This window comes from Tetrao urogallus (assembly GCF_951394365.1).
Source record: "Tetrao urogallus genome assembly, chromosome: 5".
Classification (NCBI taxonomy): Eukaryota; Metazoa; Chordata; class Aves; order Galliformes; family Phasianidae; genus Tetrao; species Tetrao urogallus.
Window position 1 is genome coordinate 39,429,875 of NC_136818.1, and position 20,422 is coordinate 39,450,296.

General features: G+C 35.0%; 1 protein-coding gene across 1 annotated transcript in view; it reads right to left on the bottom strand.

The window, feature by feature from the left end:
- The window catches only part of CTNNA3 (catenin alpha 3), a gene marked incomplete at both ends in the record, with an annotated part of 396,193 nt that overhangs the window by 150,668 nt on the left and 225,103 nt on the right, over window positions 1-20,422 (bottom strand). Inside the window, 2 exons of the mRNA XM_079535369.1 lie at window positions 11,085-11,237; window positions 14,811-14,891. Coding sequence (XP_079391495.1) covers window positions 11,085-11,237; window positions 14,811-14,891 — 234 coding nt within the window. The remainder of the gene's footprint in view (window positions 1-11,084; window positions 11,238-14,810; window positions 14,892-20,422) is intronic.

Here is a 20,422-nt window from a genome sequence, read left to right on the forward strand (position 1 = left end):
TCAAAAACAAAAACATCAAACATCTCTGTTGAACAACTATCACTTGTCTTTCTTATGATGAGAAATTCTAGTCCATGACATCCTATTCTTCTTCCTAATTTCCTTGTTTTCTTTTGGAAAACAAGTTCAGCTCCTATACTTAATTTTATGTATGCAGTTAGGTCTCGAGAGTGAAATGATTTCTCCTGTATTTCACCTTCAGAATTATTCTGTTATGGGCAACAGGCAACACAGAAGAGTTCTGTCAAAACTGAGATTTCTGGGGAAATGCCATGGAATCACAATCATCACAATTACTAACAATTTGAGAAACTTCTGGTTTCTGAAGTAATCCAAGAAACAAATAATTGCCAGTACACTTGTGTGCCAGCTGTCTCTATGCCATCAGCAAAAATATTAACCAAGCATAATGAGCTGGAATCCCTGTTGAATCAAGATTACTCTCCCTTAGGAGCTTGCATAACTTACAGTACACCCCACCTCAACAGCTGAGGTCAGTCAGCCATGTAGTATGGTAAGTACACCCCTCAGACACAGAATTCTGGTCTTCTGGATGTTAATCTTTTCTTCATTTGCTTCATACTTATGCAATAAAAACTGTGATTAAGAGGATTAATGAAAACATCACCGTTTATCATCATCACGATAACAGGGAACTTGAGCCTTATTTAATCAATTACATAAAGGTGTAAAAATTCTCATATTATTAATTCAGAAATTACTGCAAGGTGCTAGAACTTTGTAAGGCCCAAAATACCAAGGTTCAAAGCCCTAAAATTTTCCTGTGGTTAAAAATACAGGCTTTACTTTAAGATATTTTTTTCCACAATTTTCTCCATTCACCACTAAGAAAACACTAGCTCTCCATTAAGCATCCTTCTAATAACTTCAATATATTAAGAACAAATTACTATTTTTGAAGGCCTCCTTCTACCTTGTCTATAGTCTTCCAATTAATGCTGATAGGTTCTTTTCATCAGAATTGTAACTGTTTTTGCATTTAAAGCATTTGTGCATTTTTCCTCTGCTGCTTGTTACTTCTCAAAAAGCTCCCACATCCCTACAATTACCACTTCCATCTTTAAAATACCTTTTTGCATGCTTACTGCAAACAACCAACTGGAGCAACATCCAAAAACATCAAGCCTGTTGGTACAACAATGAGAATGACTACACTCTTTATTGATGGCCATCACATAAACTTTTAAACCAGATCAATTTGTTAGAGGACTCTATTCAGCGCAGTAATAATTTTTAGCTTACATAGGAAAGCAAGAGGTTCAGGCCTAACTCTTGATGCTGCTAGCATTAACTTCGTGCTTTAAGAATTAACTTTCATTACCAAACAACTTGCAGAAAAAGATATCTGTAAGTAAAGATAGAAAAGTTTTGTTGTTTCGCATGTTTGTGGCCTTTTTTTCATTTGTTTTTATAGATACATTGTTTGCTACATAGTCACAGATTTATATAAAATTAGCATACAGTTAGTAGCTGAACTGCTAAAACAGATGAGATAAAATCTTGGGATTTAACAGAATTGAAGCAATGAAAAACCTACAAGAAAGGAACTCAGCTATTCTCACTGATGTGTTATTAACTAACTCCAGCCTGAACAAGCAGGCTACACACTGGTCTACTAGAACTGAGCAAGTGGGACAAAAACAAGACTACTGAAGTACAGTAGTCTTTCAGTAGTACAGTAGGCATTCTGAAGCACACACCTGAGAATGCAAGTAAGTTAGCAGACTGAAGGGAGTTTTCATCTCAATAACAAATAATTGTGTTAACTTGCTAAGTAAGAGTCTGAAAAACATCAAGAATGAGATATGAAAAAAAAAAAGTTAATTTAGCATGGATAGATTGATCCTAGATATTAATATGGTAACGTAAATCCACTTCCCATCCCATAAGAATCCTGCTTAGAAGAACTTGTCCTATTTACAAAAAACAAAGAAAAAAAACCCACACTCCAGTTCTGTCTGCAGATTGCACTCCACGACATAATCCTGCATCCACCTGTGGGGAGCTGCTGTGCATTGTTATGCATATGAGTTCCATAAAATAAACAGTAATACGAAAATGAGGATGATGATACACTCTGGAAGTCGGAGTATTTGTTGTTTCGACACAGATGTAACTACACGATGATACAACAGGAAGTTTATTCTGTATAAAAGAACAACAGTAGCAAGTGCTAGCAAAAAAAAAAAAAAAAGAAAAAAAGAAAAAACAAAAGGACAAGCCTCAGATTTTATTTTATTAATGAAATTCCTTAGCATCTAACTGTGTGAAAACTAAAAGACTGCTGAATAGTAGTCATTTTTCTTGTCTTCTGATGATGCTCTGAAAAAGAGCAATAAAAGATTCTGCTCTCCTTTGATATTCTCAACATTAACAAAGATGCTCCAATAATCATTTTAACTTCTACAGATGTAGAGTTTTGCAATTAACAAAAGTAATTTTGTTTTTCAATAGCAAAGCAAAATCAATTATAAAGAACATGTAAATAAATGTAAAGATATTATCTTTATTTAGTGCTGAACAGTCTGGAGCATTCAGTCATAGAAATGGGTGATCCCTAGCACTGAGAATAATTAATTCATACTGTCTCTAAAAGAGATGGAAATACAGATCTGGCAGTTGTCAGTACTTCAATATGTAAAGCAAAAATCCATCAGTAGATGTGGATTAATAAATCCCGTTTCAGTTTAAGCTATCTGCTACAAAATTATGTGTTACCTAGGATGGCATTTTCGGATTGCTGTTGGTTTTAATTTTTCAGAATTCTAGTCATTTTTTTCCCCACAACTATTAGCTCTGAGTAGAAGAAAACTTACACGAAGGAATGTAATCCTTTCCTACCAGATGTTTAGAGGTTAAAAAACAATCACAAGGCTTCTTGGAGGTTTGCTGTATGCTCCACTCAAGAAAGAACGAGAATTAGATGGTTTTATTTTGCCAACTTCATTTAGAACTATAATGAGTTGCCCTCAGCATCCAATTTTCTGGGCTAATATAGTTAAAATTTGCCATACAACAGAGTTAAAAATTACAAACAAGTTTAGATAGTGTGACAACTGAGAAATATCTTTCCCCATTGTATTTGAAGAGAAATACTCAGTATTTTTGCAGAAACTAGTGGCAGATGCAGAAAGCCAAGGAACAGAACAGTGGCCCTGTTCCTTGTCTGAGAAAAAGGAAGTGTTGTCATACCATATCCTTTTTAATAACTGTCAGTAGATTTCTTTTGATTGTCAAATATAATAATTTCAACTCTGTTGAGTTTCGCAAACATTTTGATTAATATGTTTGGGTTGTGAATATGCATATACATAAAGAGGCTTTACAAATAAATAAGCAACTAAGCAACTCAATTTTTTCATAGAAATTGCACCAAGTAGCAGGCTTCTATATTGAAGGAATTAATTCAGATAAACCTTACATGGACATTCTTAAGTTGAATGTTGATTTTCAGTTAGATAAATGAATTTATCTTTATTCCAGTCTCTATCACTGATCCATGCGACAGAGCCATTTTTCCTCCCTTCTTCTACAGTCTACCTAAACTTTTTTTCCCAAGACTAGGGATCCAGGTAAGGGGCCACAGAACTAACTAAGCATGACATGCCAGGACCAAAACTATAAGCAAAGTTCTTCCAACACATTTTAAATGATTTTAGAAATAGCTAAAGTAATAAGAGCCAGTAATTTATTTTAGCCTTTGTTTTTTTTCCATACTATCATATTTATTAATTAAGAAAATTAAATATTTTTAATACTTTTCATATTCTTTTTTCATTTTTTCATAAAGTAACAATATGATTCCTTGAGGATGACAGAGTGACAGAACAGGCTGCCCAAAGAGGCTTTAGACCTTCTCTGGAGATATTCAAAACCCACCTGGACACTTTCCTGCGCAACCTACTGTAGGCAACCTGCATTAATAGGGAACATGTACCACAAAACATCTCCAGAGGTTCTTTCCAACCTCTATGATTTTTTTTTTTAAGGGCATGTAGTAACAGGACAAGAGATGGCTTAAACTGGAAGAGGGTAGAGATTTAGACTAGATATCAGCAGAAATTCTTTACTGTGAGGGTGGTGAGACACTGGAACAGGTTGCCCAGGGAGACTGTGGACATCCCCTCACTGGAAGTATTCAAGGCCAGGCTGGATGGGGCTGTGAGCAATCTGGTCTAGAGGGAGGTTTCCCAGCCCATAGCAGGGAGTTAGGACTAAATGATCTTAAAGGTCCTTTTCCAAACCAAATCATTCTACAATCCTATGATTCTTATTGTTTGTTATGATGCAGTACTGTAACTTCAGCTACAAAGTTACTAAATAATTTATTTCACTCTATGTATTTTTAGAACTCAAGAATCTTTCTCCTTTAGGTCTTTTAACATCATTTAGAAAGATCTTCAATATGTGTTGGATTTCTTTCATTAGAAACCTTTATATCAAATGATATAAAGGTTTGTTTGTTTTGTTTTTAAATTAACCCTTGCATGTATCTGCTGTTGTATTTCACTACACTAAAATATCTATGCACTTACACGTACGTGCTACCTCTTACTGTCAATTATCAGCAACAGAATTCACCTTAGGAATCCTACTTTGTGGTAATCAGTATTTCTTGTCCAAGAGAAACAATGGAACACAGTCAAGACAAAAAAAAAAAAAGTCAAGAATTAGGCAGTAGGCAAAACCCTTAAGTTTGTGTATCACAGTACTACATCTGACTTCCGTATTACTAGATCAGGGTACAAAGAATATGATACATTTGTGTACTGAGCAAAAAGAGATGAAGAACACAAAGTTCACTTCATCATTGCCTCCACTTCTATTAAATCCCTCAGTCTCAGCTTGGTATAGCTGACATTTAACCACAGCAGCAGGAAATTTGCATCTGTGCCAAAAGAAAAGACAATCAGAGGATTCCTTCCTGCTCCCATCAAATTCCTTTTTTAATCTCAAGTTCACCCAGTCTATCACTCTGCTTCTCAGAAATCATTACATCTCTGATAGAACAGCTCAGGAGAACAGCCTGTCAGCTTTCCCAAACAAGAAATTTCCAGTTACAGAATACAAGATATATTTTTCAGCTTGTGTAGACAGCATATTTCAGCCTTCCATTTTACCTATCTTTTGTTCACTATCACATATTTGATCACAAAACACTATTGCATAATTGATCACATCATAAACTGTTTTCATCTCCAACAGAAGTAAAACACAAGCTAGAACACAATCTTCACTAAAAGCAGGCATATCTTAAAAGGCATAATAAGGAATGTACAACCAAGTCCCCTAAAGCTTTTCATGACAATTTTGATAATATAACTAGTGTTATTTTCTGATTCATTACAGAGCAAGTTTTAAAAATTTCTAAAAGAACACTGAAGTGTTTCCATATAAACAAGTACCACCTTGAGATGCGCAATTTCATCATAACATTTTAAATGAAAAGGCATTTCAAATCAAAACCTAAATGCATGAAATCCCAAAACAGTTAATTTTCATTGTTTTGAAATATCTGTACCAAAATTAATGCATTAGATTATGGAATTAAAACTAAAAATATAATTTTCTAACCAAAATATACTTTGGGGAATTTATTTTAAGGAAGATTCACAAAGATAGAGACCTTATCTCTAGAGAACCTTAACCCAAATATGGTTGTTGCTTTTTTTATTATTTCTACAGTTCATCTTGATTTTATTATTACTTTTATTATTATTCAGGCAAATATTTGATAAAGTATGTGCAGGATTAAGGTGTAGAGTAGCCAGAATAACCTCCATTTGAAGAATGCATAATGTAACCTTTGATATTTATGAAAATACTTCAGCTACAGAAGCTTCATATTCAATATCCATTTCCCATATGGAGGGAGTTCAGTGTAATAGCCCAGGTGGTGTTTGTGTTTTGGCTGGTTTTTTGGCTTTTTTTTTGTGCTTTGCTTGTTTGGTTATTTTTTAAATTTTTTTTTTAATCTATGTAATTAGGACTACTTTGTTTCCTCTATACATCCGAAGGCACTATTGACATTCATAACCAAGAGATTAAGTTTTGAGAACTTATTGCACAAAAAGTGCAAAGATGTAAGCCTAGGCATCTCAAATACTTTGCCATTGCCTGAGCTCTTCAAACACCAGCACCATTCACAAACCACCACACTCCACCAATAATACTCCTGGAAGGTGTAATTAAGAGGGTTGCTCTGAAAGTAATGCTTCATGTTTTGTATTGCTGGCCCACAACACTGGAAGCTGACGTTGGTGGGATGGCAGTAGAGGCAGTAGAGAGTAGACCTTCCCACCAATATCCTGTTAGATCTTGTTGCTATATATGACAAATGGCAGCAGAGGGGCAGTCTGACAGAATGGTGTCTGATATGGAAGTGCAGGTGAAGAAAGACTTGCCACTGAATTCTTCCATGCAGAAAAAATGGCTCCCACTGACATTCATTCATGTGCGCTGAACATTTATAGAGGCCAAACAGTGGATGTCAGCACAGCAAGGCAGTGGGTGGTGCTTTTCAGCAGCGGTGACAGTGACAGCTGGGTCACCTCTGCTGGTGCAGATATTTATGAGCATGGCATGCAGACTTCCATTCACTGCTGGCCAAAATGCCAAATGACTATGTTGACTACAGTGACCACGTTGAAAAATAGCATTTTTTGGCTGAGAATTCTCTCTGTCAGTGTTGTTGTGCTCTTTGTTGTATTTTCCACAGAAATAAACAGGAGCCATTACTTTTGGAGCAACCTACATAACATCCCAAACCTCTTAGCACATTTTTTTAAACAAAAGATAGAACCTCTAGGCCAAAGAACAGTTAATAAAATCAGGAGACAGATAACAAAAGAAAACAAGGAAGAACACACCTGGAGAAGTTTTGATTTGCTGATTAAAATAGAAACCACAAAGCATCTCTCAATATTTAATGAAGTACTTCTAATTTCCATATCAAATTCCCTGCTGGGGAAACCTTCACAAGAAAATGAACCTACAACCTCTAACTTGGTCTACTGTATTTATCCAGAAAACTATCTCATAACCTACTATTCTAATATCCTTTATCTTTTAGAAATAGATGGGAAAAAATGCACTAAGACAGTGAAGATATCAAATTCAAAACTGTTATGCGGAGCATAAGAAAATGCAACATAACATTCGTCTAAAAAAAAAAACAAAAAACAAAAAAAAAAACCCAAAACTTTCCAAGGTACAATTCATTTCACCTCACTTCAGCTATCTAGAAAAAAGAAGCTGAAACTAATAATTCAGACTAAAAAGGACAGGCACTTACAAAGATAAATCATCTTTAGGAAATCATTATCTTGGGTTAAGAGTAAGAGTAAGTTGGGGTAGATAAGGCCTTATATTGAAAAAAAGACTAATACAATCTCAGAATACCTGACTTCTTCTACTTAGAAAGGAGGACAGACCAAACCAAATGAATAAAGCAATATCGGTGGTTACTAATGCAGAGAAAGGATTCTTATCATTTATTTTAATCTGAATTGAGAAGTGAAGGCTTAAACTAGAAATAGCACAAATACCAGTGGTTTGTCTTACTTCTTAAAATGGACTTGCAGTTCAATGCTACAACATAAAATTCACTACATTATCTGTCACCACTGGATGTACTGGCAGCAGTATTACAATCAATTTCTTTGCAAGTGGAGAGCTGAATATACAAATACACAGGTCTTGCTGGTCTAGGTTCAGAAATTTATTTTTAAAATTTCTCCATGCAAATGAAAATGTAAAATCAATTCAGCAACAGCAATAATATTTAAAACTGACTGAATCATAGGAAGTGATAACGTACTAACTTCTATAAAGGACTAATTAGACGAAGAAAACTTGATTCAAACGTTGGCTCACTGATGATTTTGAAAATACATTATGAATGCTGTGTTATGCTTTCCTGTTTCTGTTTGAATTGATATAATCTAATTACTCATTAGTGCAACACTAGCATCATCACTTCAGCTAAACAATGTTGTATGAAGCATGACCAACTGGAACAATAATATTTTTAATGAAATTACTTACAGAAACTAACCTCCAGATGATGTTTTTGTTTGGACAAAATTTCAGATGACACTGTATACATCTGATTTTACAACACATGGTGAATTTCAAAATTTATCTTTATGTACTAAAAAAAGCTTTCTATTTCCCTTTCTTTTTTAATGTCATAACTATGTTTTACAGGAGCAATGCTAATATTCAGCAGAAATGGACAGACCTGTTTACATACACTCAGCAACTGAAACATGGCCTTCATGAGGCTGCCACAAAAGTGCTCGACTGTTAGCTGTACTACACATTCCATAGTAAGATCCAGGCATGTAGATCCTGCTACTCCTCCAACAACAGGATGCAGAGGAAACACATGGCCTTGGTAAAAACCTATGCAGCAGAGTAACCAGGAAGTCACAAAGTCACAGCTGGCACAAAGAGATTTAGCTTTTTTTTTCCCCCTCCCAACCTCAGGAATAAGTCTAGAGGAAATTCAGCAAAAACTGTAAGCCAAAAATCTCACTGAGGGCATAGCATCCCCATTAACCTCCGATTTTTTTTTTTCTTTTCTCTCCATGGTATTTAGAGAAGAAAATAAAATAATTACTTACAAAGATTTGCAAAGAGACATCAGGTTACTGAATGACTAGATGGTAAAACAGAGAGTGACGTTCAATCTAGAGAATGTGAACAGTTATTTAGGGGAAAAAAATAAAGAGTATCTAGTATTAGTAGGGCGCGCTTGCAGCCCACAAGGACAACTGTATCCTGGGCTGTTCTCCAAGGCAGAAAATAGGGATTGATAGCATCTGAGCTGCTTTCTAGGTGTCAGAGCTTACAAGTAACTTCAAGAGGTTGTATGTTGCATGAAGTGTATTTGCACCTGAAAAAAAGTTTTTCTTCTTAAAAGTATTTTGTATATAATAATATGGACTGCTGCATTTCCAGTACTGGCTTCTGCTATACGATCTGTTGCCCACACCAGAATTCCTCATATATGACAATTACATATGGATGTTAAAACTGCCTTCCTATCGATATTGCAATTGTCTGATATCTCATCTACCTTATTTATTAGTTTTTTGATTTATTGTTGCTGTCTTATATAATTCTTTGCAAGTAATTTCACTTAGTTGCTTAAAGCGTTTTACCTATAACTGTCATATTGTCATATCCATTGTTATTCCATAGCTATATGGCATATACTGCCCACAGTTATACCTTAGTAAGTCACTTCAATTATTCTCAATTACAGAGAAGCTGAAGCTCAATTCTGCAATGGTGTACATGAGTAGTATTCCAGCCTTGTATTTCATAACCTGAGAACTGTAGGAGGATTTGGATGATTTTTTTATATTTTTTTTTTAAAGAATGAAGGGAATAAATAATAAAGGAATAAAAAGAGAGAGAGAGAGAGAGAGAGAGAGAAGAAAGCAAGTACTCTCCGGCAAACATGGAAATAATATCTGCTATTTAAGAACTCTCTAATCAAATGCAATGATGCATGAAAACTTCATGGAACCTGGAAACATTTTAGAGAGTTAGATCTTCAATTACGTGATATCCAACTCAAAATTGCACAAACAGCATCACATTATGAAATATATCCCTAACAAAAGGCATGGAAGACATCCCAAAGAGGACAAGTGATACTTATAATCAGAAGTTTCACCACAGAAAAGTAAGTAAAGTGATAAATAAGATGGATAATACAAGTACCAAAGATTCAAAACCTATTTATTTCTTTTCCATTTGTCTTGTCTTTCTTGCATGATCAAGCTCTCTGGCAACTCGTTTACCTATATCTGATTTCTCTAGGCTATCAATTACCTACGGAACCATGTTCAATTGGAAAACAAGCTGCAGAAAATTAAGATTACTAAGATCTAATTCTGTCTACCTGCTGTGTTACTCAGTAAATTAAAGCAACAGTACAGTACAATGTAACTTTCATTTAGAAAAAGTATTTTCCAAGTAACATCTTTTGAAATGCTAAAAACCAAAATATGTTTCCAATTCACTGCTTCAATGTATTTACATACTCCTCGATTTATATTAATTGAATTGTGATCTCACTTTCCACATGACATTTGCCATATTCTTTTTCTTTGCTGACACTGTTGAAAATGACTGATTTTTTATTTGTAATCAGGTAGGTCTGCTTGTAGGTACAAGATCTCTTAGTGACCACTTGCTTAGCCATTAATACTTCTTCATTTATTTTTTCTTTACTTCTGGTAGGCTAGTAGCTGATAGACACAGCTAACTACTATCTTAACTAATGTTCTGGTGAGCTTAGCAGCATAGTTTAACAAAAAGCCACTGAATATCAAACAAGCTCCTGAGAAATAAAGTATTTTAAACCAATATAAGAATTTTCAAATTCATTATTTCAGTTCTGGTGTATATCCTGAAGATAACGTCAACTGTACACTCATTCTGAACAGCTGTGTATGATGTAAGCACCAGCAGAGAGACAAGTTGGAACAACTAATCACACAAGAGCACATGACACTGTGTGCAGGCTCTGTTAAAGCCAGTTACTTAGAACATTTCATTAAGTATGTATTGTTCACTATAGGCACTATACGAAGTTACAACATAAATATACACACACACACACTATGTATTTACATACACACAAAGATTAGTCTACTACATCTTAGAACAATTGTCTTGTGACAATTTGAGCTATTATTCCCTAAAAACACACATTTCTCAAAGAATATTTCTGTGGAAATGCATACAATATTTTCTCAAAGCAGAATTCCCCTCCATCAAATTTCTACTCAATCAAACAGTGTAAGTAGACATCACCACAAAACCCACTATCTTATTACATATACATACCATTACATAATATAAAATATGTACATAATGTACAAAAGTAGAGAATGTTTACTATGGCCCTAGGCAATTAATGCATTCTTACCTGAAATACCACCTTAATTCTTTCATGGTATTTGGCACCAAAGGGAATACTGCAGAGGCAATTTACTTAGGCCATGCAGTTAGAAAAAAAAAAAGTGTAAGACCATCAAACATACCTCCACAAGTCTGCTGGTATGTTCTCGAAATATAGCAGCATATTCTTTTATTTCTTTTTCTCTTCCATTTTTAGCAGCTTCAATGAGAACTAGAAGCGGAACAGTGGTATCTAAGAAGGAGTCTGAGATGTGATCTATAATGGCTTTACGAAGCTGCAAAACAAAGCATTATATTAATACCAGCTATTTACAGAATTCTACTATACACACACTGCTTTATGTATTAACAAACTGCATTTGTGAGTAAAGTTCACTGTCATGATATATTAGTATAACAAACATGCACACACTTCATTCCTGCATTAAGGGCAGGGTTACGTGACTAAAACTACAGTTTTCCCATTTAAACAGAAAACACTCTCTAGAGCTAGGGATAGTTTTAACCTACCAGTATATAAATCTGCACGCTTGTACGTGTGACTAAATGAGTGTACGGTAACATAAAATACTTAAAAGTTGTATTAGTCCTTTCAAAAATCAATAGAGTCAAACAAATACTCATGTTCTTTGATGAACAGAATAAACTACCTAAATGATCCCATACATTAAAAGTCACTGTTCAGCCAAACCTAATTTTGTCTCCAATGTTCTTTTACTTGTAGTTCAGGTGTCAAGGGAGAAAGCTATTTCATGTTACAGAAAGTATTCATTTAACTATGCTTTTACTCACAGAATGCTCTGTATCACCATTTCCTAATTGCAAAATTACCCAAATATTTTTCTGCCTTGCTGGAAAACCTAACGATATGCTCTGATTAGCTATATGGTACCCTTCACAGTAGTATCTCCACTGAATTACTAATCATGCCACCCGACAACAGACAAACAGAGTAAAGAGAATTGTAAACAATTCTGAAGTTCAATTTTCCTTTTTTCAAATAATTATTATTGAACTTCTCTTCCAAATTATTAAACAAATATCACATCCTGATATAAACTAGCTTTCTTAAATTAGATTACATGTGATCTTACAACTGATGACTGGGACATTACTTGATTGAGAGCTTAATTTCATGTTATAAACCTACACATGCCAACTGCTCATTTTAATCAGACAACATGGCATGAAATACAGTGATCAAAACTACCCATGAAATAGATGTGAATTATCAAGCTTACTGACTTCCTTACAGCAAAAAAATATTTCTGTAATAAGTATAGAAGATACTGATTGGAACAGAAAAAAAAAGAAACAAAATTCTTTTAAGTTCCTACATGCCAGAAGGTTTATTGCTAAAGCAAAAGCTTTCCATTTAGCATACAGCCTCAATGTATTTATGTGAAAACTCTGCAAAAGTAAAGATTCATACAACTAGAAAAATTATAAGACATAAAAACCTTCCAAAAAAAATTAGTTTAAAATGTTTAATGCTTTTGTCATCTGACTTACTGTAATGTATTACTTCAGGAGACTCAATCTGGATTGTACACTCTCAAAAGACACTTGCAAAGGCAGAAGTTATGAGATCCCAACATAGAACTGGATGCTATAACTTTTTTTTTTTTTTTTTTTTTAGAACAGTCACACCCATACTAATTCTGCTATTTGAAAAATGAAGAAGACATCAGGATCAAAATACACTGAACCTCCCACCAAATTATCTTTTAAAATTTGTGTCCAACTGAAGGAAACTGATAAACTCCCCTCAATGTACATCACGTGCATTAAAAATAAGTATATAAATGTGACCTTGAGGAATCAGAATCTAAAATACTGATTTTCATTCATAATATCAACAACAAAACACTGTGGAAGCATATCAAGGGCTTATAATTCATCATCTCCAAGAGAAATGTTTGGGTTTGTGGACATAACCCAGGCTATAGTAATTTTGCAGTCTCACTACATTATTTTAGGACTGCTGACCTCAGTCACATTCATGGTGAATTTGAGACATTCAGTTTTAAAATAAAAGCCTAATCTTCTCTCTCATCAAATAATTATTTTCTGTTGCTTTTTACTGGTGTGGTTGGATTAATTAATCTTCATATAAATTATCAGTATTATTTTGTTTCAAGAAATCCTCTATCCTGCAGTTCAGAAAATGAAATATCTTTTTCTAAAAATGATAGTGCTGTGTCTTTGCTGAATACAAACCAGTTTCGAGTATGTTCTTATTTTAACTATGCTAAGAAACACCCGAAGCTGAGATTTTCAAATTTTGCCTGTATTCTATTAAAGAATGAAGAAATGCAATATAAAACAAGGAAAGGAAAAGGAACTGCCTGAAGCAGTATTAATTTCTCTTCAGTCTAATCCAAACAATCTTTTTTTCCCACTACTCCATATGTCCATATGTTTTTGGCACTGACTACCTGCAGAGCAAAATGCTAAGAATTAAGTAGAAATACAGCGAAACAAGTAAACAAAGAACAATAGCAACCGTAGCTGTGGCAGCTGCTATCAGGGAAGGTACTGTGCTGTGATTAAAATTCATCTCTTACTTGTAAGTGAAAGAGACGCAATCAGGAGGAGGATGTTGTTTAACTTGGAGGGAGTACAGGAAGTATTTCTTTATTCATACCTTCTAGAAAAATATCAAAAAGCCACAGAGCTACTCTGGTTGATGACACTAGTTCTAAACTGTCAATTAGCTGAACATGACGGCATTCAACCCAGTCATTTTACAAAGGCTTCTATACAAACGTAATTTTTTAAAATAAATTTTAAATGCTGCAACAGAGACATTTCTTGAATCAATGAAAAGATGGAGCCTGCTTTCCTTACGGAAGAGATAGCATAATACAATGGAAGAGTTAACAGAGCTCATGATGAACGCCTGCATCACAAGGGTGTCTGAACTGAACATAATTTTGATGAAATGTGAAAGGAAATGGGATAGCTAGTTAGCTGCAAATACCATAATACAGTTATCTTATTTTTCAAGGTTTCTCCTGAATGACCATGGGATACAGAAAAGATTTATTTACCATCATAAAACATAAGAGTTGGGTTGTAAGACTGTATACAAAGTTGGGACGGATTTTCTTCCACCAGAGAATTGACAAACAACCAGTGCCAGATAGGATAAAAGCCATGTGTGTTCACATTCTGTGTGGCTATAAATTTTCATTCACGTGGATGGCTGGGTCTGCCTGGCTGAAAGTACTACAAGCTTTTCAACTCTCCTTTCTAAGCTGGAACTTCCTACACTTTCAGCACCGTAAACAATTCTCGATGTATACAGAACTGATTGCTCGTCTTCTGCAACACACCAAAGCTGCAGATTTTGGTCCCCACCTTACATTAGTCTTAGGATAATGGGATGCAAAACATGAGGTTTGACTCTAGACCACGTATTCCCAATACCCTTCTCTGTTGCTTAATCTCCCAAAAAAAGGAAGGACTAGACATAGACTCAGTGGTCCCATCAAGGTACGTATTCCAACAATCAAAAATTAAGTGAATGATAATTCAAGTACTTTTAGAATGAAGCTAATATTGTTTTCCAAAGCACATTAGCAATATATGCTTCTAGAAAGTGTATATATACACACACACTTAGACATGTGCACATGTCTACATACATATACTCTGCCAACGTCTAAATGTGGTAGGGCATTTTGCACAGTTTTGAAAATCTGGACATATATGCTGTAATTATCTTCAGTATTTCTCTAACATAGAAGAAAGGTTTATTCACAAAATGTAGTGCCATGAAATCTGAAAACTGCAGTTTAGGTAAGTCCTTAAGTCTACTTTTTCTACTGGTTTCCCAGATTTACCTGTCTGCGAAGATCTCTCGTCTTCTTGCACATGCTGTCTATTGCAGTATTCAAAGCATCACTTCTTTCTTTCCTGTCAGTCTGTAATAAGCATGACAGAAAATAAAACAGTATTTATGCAGCAATTCTTTGTGTTCTCAGATCATTTGAGTATTTGGTAAATCATATATGACATGTTTAAGGATTATTTTTTCCCTAATTTCAATGCAAGTATCCCTGATTTCTGAAAAATCCCACAGAAAGCTGATTTGTGACCCTGATCAAAATCCAATGAGTCAAAACAAGTTTTACTAACTGCATGTAGGAAAGAAACTAAACAACTTTATCTTCTGAATTGCTGTCATACAGTAATTTATAGGTCAGGATTACTAATGAAATAACATTAAAATAATTATTATCATTGATGCCAATCCATTATCACTATATTGCAAAAAATCACTTTTTCCACTCTACAAGCAATTCATAAATTCATATGTCCACAGGATGTTTCATAGTGCTTTAACCCATAATCATTATTTTACTCCCACAGAGAAGAATGGGTGAGTTTCAAAACTTCCATAACTTTGCAATGTAAAGGCAATAAACACTGCCAATGAAAATGGGCAATCTTTCAATTTATTAGCACATTCATTCTCAGTATCAATAGAAGATAGAGCTACTGAAATATTTCAGAGATCTTCAGGGAATCAGCTGTATACCTTCCAAACAATCTTAACTTTTTATTTCTGTCTACAAGCAAAGCACTCATATCATTGTTAGCTATTTGAAAAGCATTTTGTTCTACTGCCCAGTATTTTTCGTGTATGATACTACCATAGTAGTTATCTTAAGTAGTCTTTTTTCCATGTTAGCATATACTGCTTGCTAAAATATATATATATTTTTTTAAATATCAGCGAACAGAGCAATATGCTTAGCGTTAAAACAGACTAGAGACACCCAGGACCTTTTACATTAAATGTGTAACATCATAAATGCCATTAAATGATTGGTACATTTTATATCAGCAAAGGTAACTACAACTTTTAAAAATTATTTCAAGATTCCTTATTAATACTTTGATGTTTTCCTACCATCTTCAGTTTCTGAAATCGCATATAATCTTCACAGGTAGACAATCAAATATATATTTTGGAGGGAGAGATCATTATAGAAACATGAGTGTTTGTCAAACCAGCACTTGCCTAGGAACCAAAGTAAGTAACGTTCTCGTAACAAGATTTGCAAGCTATTGTCAGCTTTGTTAACAAAATCAATCCTTTCTAAAATGCTAGGAAAATAGGCCCAATAAAAGTTCTGTGGACATAAGTCAGCTCAATGTCTACCTATGTACTTTTTACGTGACAAAAGTTATAGCTCTGCATGGGCACATTCTTTGTAAGTTTTGTATTTATAGTCTTTTTACCAATGATGACATAATGCATGTAAAAATACTGTGATATTTTACACGTTCCCCTAGTAATCTGCAACTTCAATGGAGGTAACTGATGATACAATTGGCTCTAAGCAAATCTAAGTCACTGAGGCAGCTAATAGGAAAGTACGTAACAAACAACAAAACCTAAATATACTGCAGAACATAGTTTCCAAACATGAAATATGGACAGTTCAAGAATGTGGTTAACTTCACAGCTTCATATAGCCTTTCTTCCTTAAAGAAATATGAAGCTTCAAAACACATTCCTGTTCAGATAAATCATTCTTTTCAAGATTGAACTATTTCAGAATTGCATACAGCCTATGAGAGGGACATCTAACTAGAAAGTCTGCTGAGAGTAAAGGTCAGTGACCTTGCATAGCATTGTCCAGCTTCTGTAAAATATCACTATCAGCCCCAAGTGCCTTTGAAGATGGAATTACTCCTTTCAGTTAAGCCTACTAAGCTCAACAGATTTTCAGATGCCTACATGACAGCAGACATTCAAGTTCTATATTTGCTGACCGCATATTGTGCTTTTTAAAATCAACATATTTACTGTTTTAAAAGTCTGTGTTACAAACAAATGCACGTTGAAAGTGAAAATGTCCACACTATACACCACTCTCCAGTAATACACCTAAAATGACTGCACTGGAAATATTCTGCATCTGCTTCTCAGTGTTCTTCTCATGACTGCTGTATTTAAAAATAAACAAGTCTTTTCTGAAGTAGCTCATTCCTCTAAAGGTGACTGAATAGAGGAAAGGGCTATGGAAATTCTAGACTCTAGGTTATGAAAATCATGCAAATGAACTAACTCCTTTATCTCGGTTTTCCTGTATGCAGCTACAGTTTTATTTTGTAAAATATACGTCATAATGACTATATGACTCCCTTGTGTAGATATTACAAGCAATATACAGCTCTTATTTCAATGCATTTTTAACTCAATACACGTTTTACAAACACAGAATCACATTATTAACACTTCCATAAATGAAAACAAACATTTTAATTAACACTGCATAGCCTGAAGATAAATGCTGAGTATTACCAACAATATAGGACTAATTTTTTCATACACTTGCAAACAACTTTAGGTGACTTAAAAATTATACATGATAAATACATTCCTGTCAGATTTTCATATAAAATAGCACACATCTAAATGCAGATGCTTAGCTGAAAAGAGTCTCCAGTGTTTTATAACAGCAGGTGGTCATGACATCATGATACTATAGGTCCTTCTTCACAAGATACACAGGTGAAAAAGAATACATTCGCCTTGCCCACACAACCCTAAAGGACTCAAGAATTTATTGACAATGTAGTCTTTGGTAGGTACATGCCAACACTTCAGAGTATTAGCAAGTAAAAAAGTAGTTCTTCAGATTTCATACTTTGTTGATTTCAAGAGAGATTCTAAACAAAAGAATAACATTATTCTGATAAAGTTTCCAATTTCATTTTTCTTATACTTACCTAGTGCTACAAATGTACACCTAACAGTTGCACTGTGTTTCCAGTCTGAGCGCTCATTAGAGGATTATACAGAAATCCGGGAAGAAGTATCTAAATGACTATTCTCAAGTACTGAGTTTGATAGGTTTGAGCTAGATTTATAATAAGGATACAGCCACTCACAGGTATTAAAATAGCAAATAGTGTTAGCATTTACTGTGTGACTTCAAGAACAACATCTCTTTCAGCCATAACCAAGAATTTTGTTACAGGGAACTGAAATGCTCTTATTGTTGGGACAAAAATTAATGAGAGCCATCTGTGCGAAACAGAGCCTGTTTATTTGAGTATGCACTGGTACTAAAGTTTTCACAAGTATTAACTTAAATCCTGCAAGGCAGGCAATATGTACACAGGCTGGAAGATCTCACTGAAAGCAGCAGTGCAGAGAAGGACTTGGGGGTACTGCGGACAAGAAGCTCAATGCAAGCCAGAAGCGTGCGCTTGTAACTCAGTACACCATCTGTATTCTGGGCTGCATCAAAGGAGGGATGGCAACAGAGTGAGGGAGGTGATTGTCCCCCTCTATTCTGCCTTTATAAGGCCCCATCTGGAGTGCAGGAAAGATGCGGAGCTGCTGGAACGAGTCCAGAGGAGCCCCACTAAAATGCTCACAGGGCTGGAACACCTTTTCTATAAAGAGACATCAAAGGAGCTGGGCCTGTCCAGCCTAGAGGAGGTGACTCATTGTGGCCTTCCAGTGCTTAAACACACTTTTAAATAGGAAGGAGACTGACTACTTATATGGTCTGATTGTAACAGAACAAGGGGGAATGGCTTTAAACTAAGAGAGGGCAGATTTCAGTTAGATACTACAAAGAAATTCTTTAGTACATAGATGGTGACGTTCTGAAACCGGTTGCCAAGAGAAGCTGGGGATGCCCCATTCCTGGAGGTATTATAGGTCAGGCCAGACGGGGCCCCGGACACACAGTAGATATTAGAGTGTATAGCACTTATAAATGTTTCACATTTTGAATTCAAAGGTCACTGTGAAATCTACAGAAAAGCATAACAGTAATGAAAAAAGTATCTAGAAAAATAGTTTCACACTTCACTGTATATTCAATGTTGTCTTTACAATGGAAAGTTACATGAATGGGTTTGTGCAAGTCCATAAATAATATCTGCTTCTATATTCATCTCATGAAAGTGTTGTTGGTTCAAATACTTTTCTGCAATACAACAAAGTCAGGAATATTTCAAGCATCTGTCTTAAAACAAACACACACGTAACCTCTGTAAAGAACGATCCAAGTAAATCCTATTGCACAATGTCTTCCTTTATATTAAAAATATATGAACTAACAGAAAAGGGCAAAAAGGCTCATCCCCTTGATTAGTGGGCAAAATTAGGGGCAGAGTTTCAGCAATCAATACGTAAACAAAACTAATATCACTACTGACATTCTTTGCTGGAGTAAGACAACGTCCCTGTTACCCGAATGTCAAGTGCAGAGTTAAGAGATCTGAGAAGAATCAGGAGTGCTTGGCTGTGAACCAGTCCTTAGAAACCAAGTATTGGGCAGCCCTATCAGAAGAACAGGACTACAGAAACATTCCCAGAATGGAAATCCATCTAACACAGCACAGAAGGGTCATATCAGCGTTTGAATAACTTCTTTACAATCACTGTCAAAAGGAGGTCTGCAGGCAGATCTTACAGGATTGCCTCTGTTCTTGACACCTCCACCAGATGAACAAGCAACAGGAACCAAGCAATATGAACGTCACTCTGTGAAGATACCCTCTTCAGCATCTTCAATATGCAATTTTTTCTCTCTCCGGTTGTAATGCTCCCTATGGATCTAACGGTGTGAGACGCAAAGTGCTCTGGAAGAAATGAATCACCTCAACCTCTGCCAATATCGGATGGAGTATGGGGGGCTCTCCTCACTGTGTGAGTTTCCCTTTCTCAACCAGTTTACAAGAAAAATCCTGAATTTGAAGCCCTCTCTGCATAATTCCATTTTGCCATTCAGTTATAACTTGTTCTTAATACCAAAAAACAAATTTAATTCTAGATGAGCATGGATAATACAGCCTAAGGAAAAAAAAATAGAATTTATAACTCCTTAAATAATAAAAAGTATTGTAAAAATCATAATTAATCCTATTTTCTCAGAAATAATGTTGTTGGTGGAAGATGAATCACATTGCACCTTAGTGTCAACTCAGTGAAATATTGGTGTGAGACACCCAAAGACAAGAAGAGCAGTCAAGTTGCTTCCAAGGACAGAGATGGATCCCTGGTTTCTGATTTGAGCATGAGCTCATAAATCCTCTCAAAAGGGGAATGTGAGCAAGCTGCAAGAGGAAGGGAAAACCTATATAGTTTTGTGTTTTCACTGTGTCTGATACACAGGGTCAGTATCTCATTGTATCAGTTCTTTACATGCTTTTTTACATTAAAATAGTAGAAAAATTTCAGTCTGAAATTCCAACGTGGTCACAAAACATCCTTATTTTCCTAATACTCATCTTGGATACAGTCACAGAAAATGAATGCATCACAAATGGTCTGTTGCAAAGCAATTAAAATGATTGCTTACTATTTCCAATGCAAAATCAAAACCCACACACAATATTTCTTATTTCAAATGCAACAAATGCTTCATAAAGAAGTTATACAGCCAATGGTCCTTTCCTTCAGGTTGTACTTCAGCTTTAA